The sequence below is a fragment of the Mauremys mutica genome, chromosome 11, assembly GCF_020497125.1.
Source record: "Mauremys mutica isolate MM-2020 ecotype Southern chromosome 11, ASM2049712v1, whole genome shotgun sequence".
NCBI lineage: Eukaryota > Metazoa > Chordata > Testudines > Geoemydidae > Mauremys > Mauremys mutica.
Genome location: NC_059082.1, coordinates 77,580,014 through 77,595,924, shown reverse-complemented (window position 1 = coordinate 77,595,924; position 15,911 = coordinate 77,580,014). Strand labels below are relative to the sequence as shown.

Below are 15,911 nucleotides of genomic sequence, written 5' to 3'. Positions count from 1 at the left end.
CGTGGCAGCTACTGCTCTGGCTGGTGCCATGGAGCAGGCAGCGGCAGCGTTCCCTCCTCTCCTGCTGGTGCTGGCCCGGGTTGAAGCTCATCCTTCAGCTCCCAGCCCCCTTCGCTCCTGCAGAGGCAGCCAGCAAGATCTGCCCAGGTAGGGGGACCTGGCTCCGTGGCTAGCAGACCCCTCCAGGAACAGGGACCGCAGGGGAGCCCTCCCAGCACACAGCCCCTAATACCCCTCTCCTGCACCCTGAGCTACCCCCTGTCTGCACACAGCCCCTCGCCACCCCCTCCCTGCACCCATAGGCACCCTCTGTGTGCACACAGCCCCAGCTACCCCCTCCCTGCACCTTGAGGTACCCCCCCCCCCACCTGCACAGTCCCTAGCTACCCCCTCCCTGCACCCTAAGCTGTTTTCAAGCTTTTTGAGCTAAGTCTCCCACATTTGAGTTATAATTTTTGGTTGCGCTGCCGCTTTCTTTCCCCCCCCCCCCCCACAGGCTGGGTGGCCTGCTGAGGTGAGTCGGTGGGTGGAGGTGGCGCTCCCGCCCTGGACCCCGCCATGCAGAGGTGGCTCAAGCCCTCCCCCGCCAATAGAAGTCAAACTATGCCTATGCCCGAGGCCCTACACACCTGCGAGTTTTTATAGCATGTCGAGGGGGCGCCTCAGAGAGAGAGAGAGAGGTTGAGAACCTCAGATGTACATGTCAGGAGCAAGCTCTGCCAGGGGGAGCATTCCATGGGTTTATCCCCAAACTCTTATCAGAGAGCTGGTCTGCAGAAGAATGGCTCCTATCAATTGCATGTTGTTAGGGGTGGGTGTGTTGCTTAGGATAAAATAAGGTGCAGGCTATACCTTTTTGTGGGGGTGGAGGGCAGGGTAAGGTTAGCAGAAGTAGTGACTTGTTCCTTACAAACATATTTTCAGATGCAGCTGTTCCAAGAAGTGGAAATACTGTGGGTGAAACAGCTATTTCAATAGTATTTTAACCCAGCTGAAAATGGAAAATACTGATAGCTTGAGAATTCTAGGCCAGAGATTAAGATAAAAACTCAACACTGGATATGCCTCTGAATTCTGTTTACCTATTCCTCACTATTCATTGTGTTCTGTGACTCCCCCAGCAATCTGGTATCTGTAGTTCAGCCTCAGAGGGTAATTAGAAGCTTGTGCATGATTTATGATAAGCTTATTCCATAAAATAGCTGTGCTTCAGCACTTTCATGGCTATATGTAGACTATCATTAACAATCCATGGAAGTAGCCCCTTTGAAAAAGTGTTTAGGAAAGACTTAAATTTAACCACTGACTCAGAAGAATAATCAAAGAGGGGCAAGGAATCAGGCTTGATGGCTTTCTTCAGATTAGGATAAGGTTTCCCAGAGACAATTAGGTTATCTTCTCTCCCGCCCACCCAGGAACACACCGTGAAGACGCTTAGCCACCATTGCTGCTAGACACGTACTGGGCAGCTAGCTCTGAATCAGGAATCTGGCAGAACTTACAATCACTTTTATACGTGCACACTCAGAACACATTTCACAGGAGTGTCCCAGAGCACTTTCCAAAATACAAGATATTTTCCACATTAAAAATTTGTAAGTAGAAATGTATGGGCTTTGCAGTAATGGAAATAAGATGGATAGAATTAACTAGAGCCAGGCATATTGTGAGGAACCCACTGTTTTAAATTCCCCATATATCCAACTGCAATCTCTTCAACAGTTCAAGAGAACATAACTTTTATTTCTTACACAAATGACCCCCAAGTGCCTTCTAACTAATGCAGATATTCTGTGTCCTGCAATAGTTCCCACGCCCAGCCTTAGGCCTTAGAAACTATTGCTGAGGAAAGAGGTGCTGGCCAGAACGCTTATTTCCTGCTCTTCTCAAAGGATGACGGAGTCAATGTTTCACCTCAGTAGCCTCCAATGGCTGGTAGAAAGTAACCTCAATGTAACATTGCAAAGAATGGTTAAGAGAATCACGGCCATAAATACAAACGTAGATTCTACAACCAGAAATCCCAAATGTTCTTTTGTTAGGCACAAATAGGAAGCCATCTCATTGGCCCTTTGATGACATGATCTGATTTGCCTTGACAGTTCTTGCTGTTCTGTATTGGAAAAGCCATTTTCAGAGTGATATGGAACTGGCAGAACTGGATAGTTGATATCAAAAGAAACAAGCAAAATGATTCCTGGCTTTCACACTAAAATTAGAATGATTTGTATTAAGTTTAAGTATATCAACTTGATTGGGATCATCTGGGTATCAGAATCAGTTCCCCTCACTTCAGGCACTTTTCTCATCTATCTAGGTACTTACGGCCCCCATCACCTCACCTCCTTCGAGGGTTACTCATACCGACCTTTGTAAAGTGTTTTGATGATTTTATGAAAAGGGCCATCTATCTAAATGCTGGCTATGAGCCACCACAGCTGTCTGAATGTATAGGATTCACAAGGCTATCGCAAATCCGGGAGGTGCAGAAGGGTAATGCAAGTGATTCAGGAGGAGGCTGAAGAGGAGGGGCAAAAAGTGAAGAAGTTATTGGAGGACCCAGTCTGCACATGCTGGCTGGATGTGGAGGGATACGTTCAGTCCTGAGTTTGATCTCACAAACCCTTTTATATTAGAGAGAGAAGATGGGTGAGGTAACCTCTCTTATTGTGAAAGAGACAAGCTTCTGAGCTACACAGAGCTCTTCTTCAGACTATCTCATCTCTCTAATATCCTGGGACCAATATAGTTACAATAATACTGCAAATCCCTTGATATAATATAACTGAACATTCTTACTATAACTTCTAGATGGCTTTAAAAAAACACTCTAGAATTCATGTCCTCAGAATCCAAGATAAGATCTAAATGGACTCATTAGTGCAACATTCAGCTACTAGAGCCAGGATTTAAGTTGTGTTAATCCAATTGTTGGACCCACCACTCTAGAGCTGTTGTAGTGTAAATATTTAATGGACTATTGCCATTTTAAAAGATTAATAGCACTCCCTCAACTCTTCCGATGGAGTTTAGCTGCTGCACTCTGGTTTGTCAAGCTAGTGAATTTTAACACTGATCCAGCTGAAAAGCAATCAAATGGCTTGGATTCTGTACAGAATCTGTACTGCAGTACTGCTATTGTTGATGATGCTATTCTGACAAAATATAGGGTGGTCGCAAGAGGACCACTCTGCCAGTTTCACTTTTAACAACAGGCATCTGATCTTTACACGCGCACAAAACTGCATTAGCCCAGGTCAGAATGCAGAGATCTGTTTGCAGCAGTAACTGGTTTATTAACCTGTTTATTTTTTTGTAATTTAGGAAGATGATGAGAAGATAATTCAGGAGATTCAAAAGGAGGCTGAAGAGGAGCAAAAGAAGAAAAATGGAGGTAGGTCATATAATTGCCCTCATACAAAACTGGTGATGCAGGGTGGATGATAGAGGCACCAGGAGAGAGCAACAGCTTCTAAGCTGCTGGTGAGTCTCTGGGCCCTAGTTGCATCTTCAAAGGCTAGGCTCTTTGCAAATTCCCTTATAATAAAAACACTCCCTTAAATCTCATTTGGAGTATTGCTACAAAAGTTTGTTGGGTTTCATATTGTACAAAAACGTCTAACTGCCCTACCTGTGCCGTTAGTAGGTAATGGCTCTGATCTGCCCGTGCCTGAACTAGTTTGTTTTCTGGTCCTCTTATCTTGTAGATATTGGGTGTGCTTTGTCTCTCAAGTGACCACTTTAGCTTAAGGAGTTTTAAATTGTTTCTAAAGGAAATGTTTTCTGGTCCTTAGCCAGAAGGGGGATGGCTACAATATATGATCCCAAAGGTTGTCTCTGTGCAAGGATTTTCACCCTTGGGTTGCTAGGGGTGGGAATGCTAGTATAGACAGGGCACAGGGATCTTTGCTGGGGTGTCTTCTAGAGCTGAAGCTGTTAATCCTGGGGATGGTCAGAAAAGGCCTAAATATGACACTGGTTGAAAATGTCTGTGCCTCACCGTTGCTCCAGCTTGTGGGCCACTCGGGGCAGGAGACTATGCCACTTGCCCATTCTTGGACAGTGTGGGAGAGAAAACGGAGGCTCCTCACTTGAGGAAGAGGGAGAGAAAAGTCAGACTTCTCGGTCCAAAAATCTATTGTGCCTTTTAACTAAATTATCTGCATTCTGACAGATTCTGGTCTTCAAAATTAAATGAAAACAAAGGCAGGAAGCCATGGAGGAACTTCAGAAGACCTAAATGAAGATGAATCAGGAACCAAATTGAGGGAAAGCCACAAAACTAGTGTCTCCAAACTAGGGCCTCCCCTCGTACTCCTCCTTGTCCAAACCTAAAATATGCAGGGCCTGGACAGTTGTGTGGGGTGAGGGATTCCCTGCACTGGAACCAAGGGGGGTTCTACCCATACAGGTGGGGTCTGGAAGGGGAGAGGAGTCTACAGTCCTGTGTATTTAGATATTCTCTGGGAGCAGCTGGGAGGGAATTCTGGAAGAGCAGAAAATTCCTTAGGTATCTGACAGCTACAGATTCAAAAATAGTGTAATGCTGGTATGCCATGCTCTTCTCTGCAAAGCTCTACTAGACATACCAGTGCCTCTCAGCACCTCCTGAAACCACAGCCGCTCGCTGAGAGGAGTTGTCATCCAGCAAAGGATGTAATTAAAAAGCAGTGTTCTTCGCAGACTGTGTCTGTAGATCCCATTTTAGGATTGCATGTGGCTCATGCGTGCAAGACTGGAAATTGGAGGAGCAGTGTTAGCAGGGCTGCACATGTGCCTTCTCTCGCTCCCATATGAGGACATACAGGGCGGGGTGGACACTACCTCTCTCCCATTTCCCTCTTACTGCCCTTGGCAGCGAGACAAAGCCTGGCAAGTGCCTGACCTGCTAGTTGGTAGCTTTGACTAAATTTTCTGTAAACCTGAACTATTCAGAACTTTTATTATCTTCAACTGCTGTAATCCTATTGACTTGTCTGGACCACATATCAATGGCTAGACCCTCTGTACACCCACACATCTCCCACAGGGCTTCTTAGCATGGCAAACTCGAAATTGTAGGCTTCAGTCCTGTCCATCCTGGGATGGGCTAATCCAGGGTTTCTCAAACTTCATTTCATTGCAACCCGCTTCTGACCAAAAAAAAATAAATAACAATAATAATAATTACTCCACGACCCTGGGAAGGAGGACCGAAGACCAAGCCCCTCCACCCTAGGCGGGGTGGAGGCAAAGCCAAAGCTTGAGAGCTTCAGCCCTGGGTGGTGGGGCTCAGACTCTTGGCTTCAGACCCAGGCCCCAGCAAGTCTAGCGCCAGCCCTGGTGATCCCATTAAAACGGGGTCATGACCCACTTTGGGGTCCCAACCCACAGTTTGCAAACTGCTGGATCCCTTTAAAAGATAGACATGGTGAGCCCACCTTCTGTCTAGAGTCACCATACCTAGCAGATGCTCCCTGTGCCTTTCACTTTCCCTGAGGGTGTGAGAGATGCATGGCTCAGACTCCAGCTTCTGAAACAATCCATGAAGGTCTCTTCAGACCCTGGAGAAACTTAGCTCTAAGATCCTGCTAGTGGACAAGCCAGAATCCTGCAGCAGACAGGCTATGCCCAATGCTGGCACAGAGAAGATGACACCAAGAGAGGAACCAACACAGTTACCTCCAGCACCCAAAACAGACATCAGCATCAAACAGCCCCCAACACCTCTGACGTTGAAGTCCGGCACTGACAGGGACTTGGTTTGAACGTGCAGGCAGAGACTCCAGGCAGAGCTTGGTGTTCTCGGGTAAGGATAGACAACACAAAGCCTCTGGAGACAAATCCACAATCCCAAGCAGCTCAAGGGGACCCTCTATTAATAATTAGTATGTGTTTGGGGGAGGAGGGGATATTTCTGCTTAGGGCCCAATGGGCTAGCCCCAGCACAGGGTGTTAGGGAGCCATTGCCCAGGGCTGCCCCTTCCCTGTCTTTCTGCCCCTTCTCACAAGAGCCTCGTGCTATCAGAAGTGGCCTCATTGCTTCATCTAGGACATTGGTTCCCAAACTGGGGGGGGGAGGGCGTGAAGAAATTCCAAGGGGGGTGCAAGGCTGTGAAATTTTCATAACGAAAACATTTTTTTTATCAGTATAAACATTTATTTATTTTATTTATTTAATAGACCAAAGGAGGGCAAACTATGGCCTGCGGGACTGTCCTGCGCGGCCCTTGAGCTCCCAGCCGGGGCGGCGAGCTCCCAGCCACTCCCCTGCTGTCCCACCTCCCCTGTAGTTATGCCACTGCACGGCTGAGCCCGCCCACCTCCCAGGCTTTCCAATAAGCCAGTCCTGCCGCTCTGAGCGGCATGGTAAGGGGGCAGAGAGCCGGGGGTGGGGGGGTTGGATAAGGGGCAGGAGGTCCAGGGGGCAGTCAGGGCACAGGGAGCGGTTGGATGGGGCGGAGGTTCTGGGGGGGTGGTCAGGAGACAGGGAGCAGGGGGGGTTGGGTAGGAGGTGGAGGGCGTGGTGTCCCGGGAGGGGGTGGTCAGGGGACAAGGAGCAGGGGGCTTAAATTAGTAAAAGGGGGTGTGATGCCAAAAAGTTTGGGAACCAGTGATCTAGGACCCCACAGAAGAGGTTCCAACAGAATTCAGAGGAAGAGGCTTCTACTCATTTCCTCTTTCCGAAGGAAGGGAGTTGAGAAGACAACTGTGTCCTATCCTAATCTCAAGGAGACTCCACAAATACATGTACAGTCTCTTAGGTTCAGGATACTAAGGCTGTGTGTACACTACTGCAGTAAGTCGACCTATGCTACGCAAGTCCAGTTACGTGAATAACATAGCTGGAGTCGATGTACCTTAGGTCGAGTTACCGTGGGGTTTACACTGCAGGGGGGCGTTGACGAGAGAAACTCTTCTTGTCGGGGGTAGAGTACAGGGGTCGACTGGAGAGCGATCTGCAGTCAATTTGGTAGGTCTTTACTAGACCCGCTAAGTCGCCCACCGGTGGATTGATCTCAGAGCGTCGATCCCAGCTGTAGTGTAGACCTGCCCAAAGGCTTGCCACCATCATTCAGTCTCTCCAAGTTCCAGACAGCTACCAACTTACAGGATACATACTTCCACGTAGTGACCCATCTGGCCCACAGGAAGTACCTCAGATTCTCAGTGGGCCCCAATCATTATCCATACAGGGTTCTTCCCTTCGGCCTCTGCACAGCAAAGTGTATTCACAAAATGTCTGCCAGTAGTGGCAGTGCATTTATCAAGGCAGAGAATCCAAATTGACCCATACTTGAATGACTGGCTGTCGGAATGCTTCATACCCAACCTTACCTTCAGGATAGTCTTTCTAGTGGTCATTTCCTCAGTTCAGAATCAGTGAACTTCAAGCTCTCCTGACCAGACCACATTAAACATTCTTCTGTAGTGACAAGGCATTCTCGGTTTTTCACTTGAACCAGTTCATTACCTTGCCAGTCTTCTCCCCAAGCCATACCCAATATCGGGAGAAAAGAAATTCACACCTGGACGTATCCAAAGTGTTACAGACCTTAATAGGAACAAGGCTGCCTTCCCGCTTCTTCGGGGCCGTTTCTGACTCATCCAACGGCCAACCCATCTTATCCCAGAGAATCTCCATGTGGATAACGTAGTGCATTTCCACCTGCTATCAGCTGGCCGGAGTGCTTCTCCCACCAAACATCAAAGTGCACTCCACCAGGGCACAGGCCGCATCTGCCTACTGCTTCAGAAAGTGGTAATCTGAAATCTGCAAGGCTCCTACGTGGAGTACCCTTCTGAGCTTTCTGTGAAATGTTATGCCCTGCACATGGCTGCCAGGGCAGATGCCAAAGTCTGGCAGAGTGATTCTTCAGTTGTTTCACTGATCCAGCTGATACTCTTCACTCCCACCGTCCAATGAGGGTACTGCTTGCCAGTCACCTACATTGGGATCCACGCCGACAGGTACTCAAAGGAGAGAGAAGGGTTAATTCTCCCTCATAACTGTAGTTCTTCAAGGTGGTATCAGTGTGGATCCCTGTGTCATAGTTCAGGGGAATTGCACTTGCATTGCCCTCTTGGGCAAACACCCATGGCTCTCTCCCTCCTGACCAAGGTCTTTCACTGTTCTCTGCCTCACTGTACTATCCCCAGCAAGCCAAGCCAGACCAGACCATCTAAACAGGCCAGCATCTGTACGTTGCTTTCTCTTGGAAGGTTTATGAACAGCGTAGTTGCCTGTAGGCATGAGTTACCATGTCGTTTTTTTATAAGCAGGAAAGTTTATTTGTAAAGTGAACGCACCTTCAGGTAAAACATATTAGAAACAAAGTTCCTGCACTCATCTAAAACCTCCCCAAAGGTCACCCATCAGTCTTATGGGGCCTCAATAGGCCAACGGTCTTATGACCCTTCCCAGGCAGGATTGGGAAGCCCCCTTGAACAGAAGGTCCTGCCCGTTTGCTGGATCAGAAAGCAGACCCTGAGTCAGTTTAAACTCAAGCCGTTTATTAAGAAGTCCTTTGTCTGTTGGTCTCTGGAGAATCCAATTTGAACTAGTATATGCGAGCCTCTCCAGGTGCTGGTACCTCTCTGGTGGTGGTACAACTGCAGTGGATTTGCATAATTACCCCCACACACACTGGTTTCAGTTCATGGAGGAGCTGTGCTCCCCCTCCCCCATGGAATTACATACAGTCCCTGGCCCACAATGATACATAAACTTAATGCTGTAAGATCTCCCCAAGATATTGCAGGAAATCGCACCCTCCATCCCGGCTGTTCAGAGTCCTCTGAGCCCTTGCAGTTCAAAGCCAGTGCTTGCTGAGGAAGGACAGTGGCCACTCCACCCTTTCTGCCCTGGTGAAGAGGCCCAGGGTGCATGCCCAGTCCTGATAGAGACTGCTACTCAAATGTCCATTCTCACATAGTACATGGTACATACCAACAGTGGGATCAACGCTGACTAAATCTTGGAGAATCACAGTTACTGTAGGTCTGTAACCATTCTTTCTTGAGTCAGGGGTTACTCCCTGCCGCCATCAGAGTTGACACAGCTGGAAGCCTCTGCCCATAAGCTGAGTGCTAGAAGGGTGGAAGTGCTGCAAGCCAAGGATCCAAATGCAGTGGTAGAGCTGCGCCTGTCCGCACCATGCCTGCTTCTTGCTAGAGCTCCAAGTCGCTCCTGACATGAACAGCGCATGCTCCCGTAGCTGGAACTGAAGAACCTCCCTGTGAACAGAGGAGGGAGTTTCTGCTCTAGCCCGGGGTCTTTCTAATTTCTTTTTAATCTCTTTGCAGAAAGCAGTTTCAAGAGGATCGGCCCTCCTGTGGAAAAGCCTGTGGAGAAAATCCAGAGAGTTGAAGTCATCCCAAGACCAGTCCCTCAGAACATCCATCAGCCCCGAATGCCCCCTTATCCCTTTGTGCATCCACCCTTCCCGCTGCCTCCTGTCCGCCCGTTGTACAACAACATACCCCTGAACATAGGACCCATCCCTGCCCCATACGTGCCCCCACTGCCTAACATGCGGGTGAACTACGATTTCCCCCCGATCAATGTTCAGCTGGAGCACAACTTGCCTATGCACTTTGGTCCACAGCCTCGGCATCGGTTCTGATCTGGTTCAAACAGCGCTAGTAATGGAGTCTGCAGGGAGAAGCCACGCTGGCCCCACCACCATGCTCCCCTCTTCACACTCTGTCCCCCATCATTTCAGCCAGCTGCACGGGGAGCAGATCTAGATTCCCCTCCCCCCCACACACAGTATTTAAGGCTTCTATGATGTTTCAATCTTTGTAATTCAACATTTGATTCTCTTGAATCTTCTAACCGTGTTGCACAGCCTTTGGAGCAGTAAGAGGCTGCACAGTTCAGGCCTGGGGATCTCCGAGGGTCCTTCTGTTTCACAAATGCTGTTCAGGGAAGTGATGCTGTGTGGAGATGTAGTCATTCAGTCCACCCCTTGTGCCAAAAACTTACCTTCCTGTCTGCAAAAGCAGCCCCCCCTCTTTAATGTGAAGGCTAGCTGGAAGGGAAGGTGATGTGGGGAAGCTTGAAATTATTCAGATGCTGGTAATAAGATTCAGCTGTCTCTTCCTTCACACCTGGATAATATTGGGGGAAAGGGGTGAATCTGAGCATCAGGTCTGATTATTCCTTGGAGAATAGTCCCAAATTTTTACTGTAATCTGCAATAGCCCTAACAGACAGGAGTCTGTACAAGCAAATCTACAACCATTTTGCTGAGCCCGGAAGCACCTGTCCTGGTGAGAGCCCAGTGCTAGGAGGCAGAAGCCATCTTGCTGCGAAGTACCACTCATGCCTCTGCATAGCAGCTCAAAGAAAGGCTACAAACCACTGGCTTCGTATTGTAAGCCACAACTTTCAGAAGTGATGCGTGATTTGGGGTGCCTAGCGTGAGACACCTTAAAGGGGCAAGGTTTTTCAGAGGACGAGTGGCCAGTACTTCCTGAAACACAGGGTCCTTTTCAGTGTCTCAGGTTGGGCACACATAATCACTGGTCATTTATGAAAATCTTGGTTATAACAGTCGGTAGAAACATACAAATTGTTCAGAAGATCAACAGGAAGGCTGAGATTTTGAGTTGCATATGGGCTAAACTGCAAGCCCCCCGTTGCAGTAACCAATTCTGCACCCTTAGTGCCGTGCATGCAAGCCTGGTAGCTGCGTACATACACTGTGCACACATCCAACTCTGAAAACCTGGGCCCAAAGCTTTTCCGGCATGTTTAAATCACTTTAAAATGGGCTGGAAACTGATTTGCAGAGATGCTGTCATTGTTAGGGTACAGCTGCTCTGGATGGGGAGGCGGACTTTCCAGTGGGTGCAGACATACCTCCACTAGCTTGATCAAGCCAGTGCACCAACAACGGCAATGTAGCCACAGCAGCATGAGCAGCGGGCTGGGCAAGCTGCCCGAGCACGTGTCTAGAGTCTCGGATGGGAGCGTTCTCAGAGCTGCTCGCCCATCCTGCTGCTCATGCCACAGTAGCTCAGTCAGAGGTGGTGCGGGTATGTCTAACCGAGCTGGAAATTACACCTCCAGTTCTCGTGTAAGCAGCAAAATACCCGTTTCAACACATTTAATAAACTTCTGAAAAAATCAGTCTAATCAGCTTGGGAAGACTTCAGACTGTAATACTGCTGAGCTTAGCCAAAGGGCTGCTTAGGAGAAACCGGTTTCCTTTAAGAAGCAATGTGGCAAACTCCTTTAGGCAATCAGGCTCACTCCTGCTTTACCTGTGACCGGAGCTGAGGAGCAGCCTCTGGCTGGCTTGAGCTGGGAGCAGCGTGTGACTCGGGGGCAGTATTGTGGTCTGGCTACAGACGAATAAGCCAAGTGAGGGATGTGATAGAAGGGAAGGATGGGGTGGAAGGCTTGAGGCTGCCTGTGTCAAATGGGTAAATTTTATGCTAGAGCTGCAGCTTTGCAGGCACAAGCCTCTCCCCCCCCCCCCCCTTTCCCCACACACACGCTGTAGTGACTGATAGGAACAGAGCTTTTCTTAACAAATGGGGGGAGGATGAGACTATCAGAATATCCTTCCATAAATGCAGTCATCTAGTTAAAAAAAAAACCCAACCACTTCATCACACAGTTGTTCCCCAAACTGTTTGGTATTCGTTATTGTTGCTGTTAGGAACCAGATCAAATTAATCCCCCCCACACCCCCCTTTTGATTTCCCTCCCTGGAAGTTAACACCCAGGATTTCTTTACAGGTGTCTGTCTTGCCTCGCTAATCTGTCAGATTTGCCCTCTCGCTACTCTCCATTGACCCTCTGCAAGCACCATCTCTTTGGGCATTGAGCAGGCAGTGAACCAGGGCACTGTGAAGTCTGTGACTGGCAGCTGCAGGAGGCAGCAGGAGGAGGGTACATGAGCGTGGCCGCCTGTGCTGTCCTGGGTAGGGTGTACTCTCGGGAGGAATATGGCAGCGAGCAATACCTGGCTGGGCTGTGAGCAGGACATTGCTATCAGTAGTGGGATAGTCTCCAGGAGGACCTTGCAGAGTGGATGTTTTCATACTTTTTGGAGCTGATACAATTTCTCCAGTCCCAGGTGTTATGTATAGGCCGAGAGATGCACTGTTAACTGTTCGTTCCAGGTTGTCAAGTGCTATTGCCAACGTAGAGTTGTTAACCACACCGTTAACTATTTGTTGACATTGCTGCTAAGACTTTTTAATTTAAAAAAATAGCCTAGGGGACGTAGTGGCTTACCGAATGCTGCTCAGCTGGTTTTTATTCAGGTTTAAATCTGCACCTTATACCGAACGATCCCCTCAGTAGCCATGGGCAGGCATGTTGACACACTTGGAGGGCAGATTGGGTGTGTGCACTTCCTAGCCACTTTTGCAGTTTCTCTGTTGGTTGAAAGGGCTCAGCCACATGCAGAGCGAGTCCTACTGCTTCATACTCTTGCTTCTGGAACATGCCATCCCTCCCGCACCTCGTGCACAGAGCAGGGTTCCTGCCTTCCCTCTAACCAGTCAGTGCCCGCACTGGAGATGGAGCTTAGCTTTGTGTCTCGTCTAATTGAATCAAGGGGTAGTGGCCCGGGCTGCCAGTCCACCTCGGCTCTCGCTCCAGAGGTGCTGCTCCGCTTGCTATACTGTGTCCCATCTACCCAATTAAGGAATAAGGCTAATGCATTTCAGAAGGAGTCTTCTCTTTTCCTCACTCAGCTGGGAGGCTAGAGGCATGATGCTGGGTCTTAAGGCAGTAGTTCAAACAGGCATCCGGGAGTGCCAGGGTGGGGTGAATTTTGCCTTTGTCAGCTGGCCCTTCATTTTATCCTGAGAGACACAAGCAGAAAAGCCCCGACCCCTATTACTGGATAATCCATTGTCTGGTTTTACAAAGTGTAAAGAAAAAAGGGGTCAAGTCCCTTGGGAGGGTTGGGGGTTTTTTTGGTTTGTTTTTTAAAGTAATAGAACCAAAGCAGCATGAGCATGGGTACAGGAGAGCCCAGTCGCTGTCTCCTGTAGGATGCATCAGACATGTATTGCTAACAGCTACATCTCTAAGCAGCATGGAACATCTCCTGACTAAGGGCTGCTGCCTTTGCACAATGCTCATCTCATAGACTTCCTCAGTCTAAGTTTATCTGGAATCGTGTTGGAAGGGGTGTGAGGTTCAGTTTCTCATTGTGGGTGGGGAGGACACTAGCTGAAACAGCTTGTTGGCTTAGGAACTGGCTTCAGCTGGCATCCTAAAGGCCGTCTAAAGAAAGTACTTCCCCTGGCAGGATGCTGGTGGTCACCTTAGCATGCTGGTGGTAGTGCTGGTACAGCTAATAGGAGTATTTGAGGAACGGGAGCATGGGAAATCTTGATCGCTGAGCTGGCTTTCCAAACCATGGCTGTGGCCTTTATCCAAACAAACCTGGCCCATCGGAGTGAGTCTGCCACCTCCTCGTCGCCAGTCACGTACTTCCTAAATAAAGCAATTGCTCTTTGAAAGCCTCAGATGAAGCAGGTACTAATTCTAATACCCAGTGCCTTTGGGGAGTCTGTGTCCTTCATTCTTCAAGTGTGTTGCACAGGGACTCTCGAATACTCTGCTTATCAAGCACAGTTACTGTTCCTTCAAATCCAGTTAAATATAAATTGCTTTTCCCTATGCTTCCCCCTATTCCTGCATGTGCAGTTACAGTAGAGGAGACTATTTGGGGATGGTTTCATAGCAGGAAGCACTCTCCAGTTAAAATGTGAGGTTATGAATCTTTGGCCATATGTGCGCGTCTCTCTCCATAGATACAATAGACTCCTGTAGTGAACGTCTATCACCACACTAAAGAGCTGGAAACAACCAGACCCACCACTCACAGCTGAGCCATATCTTTGAAGTGGGTGGTAGTACCAACTCTCTGTAATTTTTGTTAGGTTTAATTTTATAGTGTCTCGCCAATTTGGGTGGAAAGATTCAATTTTATACGGTAGTTATTACTTTTTTTAGTTCCCCTGTGTCAGTCTGAATTCAGCAAAACTGCTTGGACAGCATGAGCGTTTGGATTCTACTGTGCTGTGCCAATCTCTCAAGCGAATTTCAGCCTCAGTGCTTGACCATAGACTAGCAAAGGTCGATCACCATGCAGAAATAGAAGTGGTGTGGCCATTTGCACACAGCCATATTGAAACCCTAGCCTAGAGTATAGACCATTAACAAAAATAATGGCCTGGCTCTCACTCCTGGCTTTTGTATGTTTTTTAAAATATATACATGTTAGCCTGTGCGGGGAAAGACTGGAAATGGGAGGAGAGGCACTAGGCACAGTAACCAAGGGAGGTCCAGTGTCTGTACTTCTTCTTTGTTAAAGGTAAGCACTGGGTCCTACTACATGAGCAAACTTTGTACCCTCTGGATTTGATGGCGCATGGCAAGCCTCCCGACTCTCCCATCTCCGTGCCAAAGGGAAGCAGGGTTCCCCCTAGGTAGTGTTTGGGGAAGGTGCGGTGGTGAGGAGTCCTCGCTGAGATGTGCCTGGAGTCTGTGCGTGCTGGATGTCCCTCTCCATTGGAGATCCTTGAGTAGCCCTGCTGAGGGGAAGGAGAGAATTTTTTCTCCTGTCACAATGGCGAGGGCCCATTTTGTGTCTGCGAGGAGAGAAATCAGTGCTTATTGTATGAAACCACCACCAAGTCCTGTGGGCAACTACAGGCAGTCCAGAGAGATCAGATCAGCTCTTCACACAGCATTTCACCTTTCGGTCCTTTCCGGCTCTGTGGTGAGGCTCCTGTCACAAAGGAAGCTCTGGACTAGGAATCGCACTGTAGAGAAATGAGGCTTCTCCTTCGCTGTCATCCTAACTGGTGATTTTAGAGCCCTCCATTCTCTTCTAGCATCAGTTGGGTTCATGGGGATGTTTCTCAGCTTAACGAACAAACCATTTCCTGCGCAATTCAAAACAAAATTCCGTGGTTTGGACTTACCTGGTGTTTTTATGGGTACATCTACCCTGCAAAATAAGACCCACCACAGCAAGTCTCAGAGCCTGGGTCAACTGACATGAGCTCTCAGGGCTCAAAATAGCAGAGTAGCTGTTCAGACATGGGCTGGAGGCCAGGATCTAAGACCCTCCTCCCTCACTGAGTTTCTGAGCCCAGGCTCCAGCCCGCACCTGAACATCTACACTTGTTTTGAGCCCCGAGAGCCCGAGCTCTGAAAGTCGCTTCTGCAGGCCTTTTTACAGGGTAGACATACCCTTTGCCCCCTTTGAAACCCCAGTGTTCTTCAAAGGGAGACGGGGAGATGTCTTGTGGGCCCACATCGATGTTATGACTGGTACTTTTTATGATTAATTGCAGTGTCCTGTTTTACTTGCCTTAAAGGTGGAGAGAGAAATTTGGTATTTGCACTTAGCAAAACATTATATTAAAACAACCCAACCTTGTAAAGACGAATTGTGCATGTTCTGCGACTTTGTATAACAATAGCCGAAAATGAATAGGTGGTTTATTAAAAAAAAAATATTTTTCTTTACCCTCTGGTAGAAAACTTCTAATTCTGTGTGTAAAAAGTCCCTGTATCATACTGTAATTTGAATTTTTTGTAAATAAATTTTGTGCACTCTGGCTTTCACTTCTCTGCTTTTCATTGCTACATCAATGTCCTTCCACGAGAAGCTGGTTGGTTTGAATTTGAGAGTAATTATAGGCGACAGCGGGTAGAAAGGGGAGACCAACCACAATTCTCGAACCAGATTTCAGTCAGAGTGGTTAAAAACTGTAACAGGTAGTCGGCAAAACAGCCAAGCCTCCTGTAAAAGCTTAATGTGTTCCAAAGCCTAAAAGGAAAACGAGAATGGGATAAAAAATGGCTTCCATTCTCTCATTGCTGTGTGAAGCAGGACTAATCATGTAAAGGAGTCCTTTAAACAGACTGCGTGTGCCCATGAGCA

General features: G+C 48.2%; 1 protein-coding gene across 8 annotated transcripts in view; it reads left to right on the top strand.

Moving 5' to 3' along the window:
- The window catches only part of RNF216 (ring finger protein 216), a 110,381-nt gene extending 94,796 nt beyond the window's left edge, over positions 1 to 15,585 (top strand). For 7 of the 8 annotated variants that reach the window (XM_044979273.1, XM_044979272.1, XM_044979265.1 and 4 more), the window contains 2 exons: positions 3,325 to 3,394; positions 9,286 to 15,585. In XM_044979273.1, the coding sequence (XP_044835208.1) occupies positions 3,325 to 3,394; positions 9,286 to 9,605 (390 nt within the window). In that variant the 3' untranslated portion in view covers positions 9,606 to 15,585. Of the gene's footprint in view, positions 1 to 3,324; positions 3,395 to 4,174; positions 5,183 to 9,285 lie in introns of those variants that run through there. The other variant, XM_044979271.1, reaches the window with a different exon arrangement.
- The last annotated feature ends 326 nt before the right edge of the window (positions 15,586 to 15,911 follow it).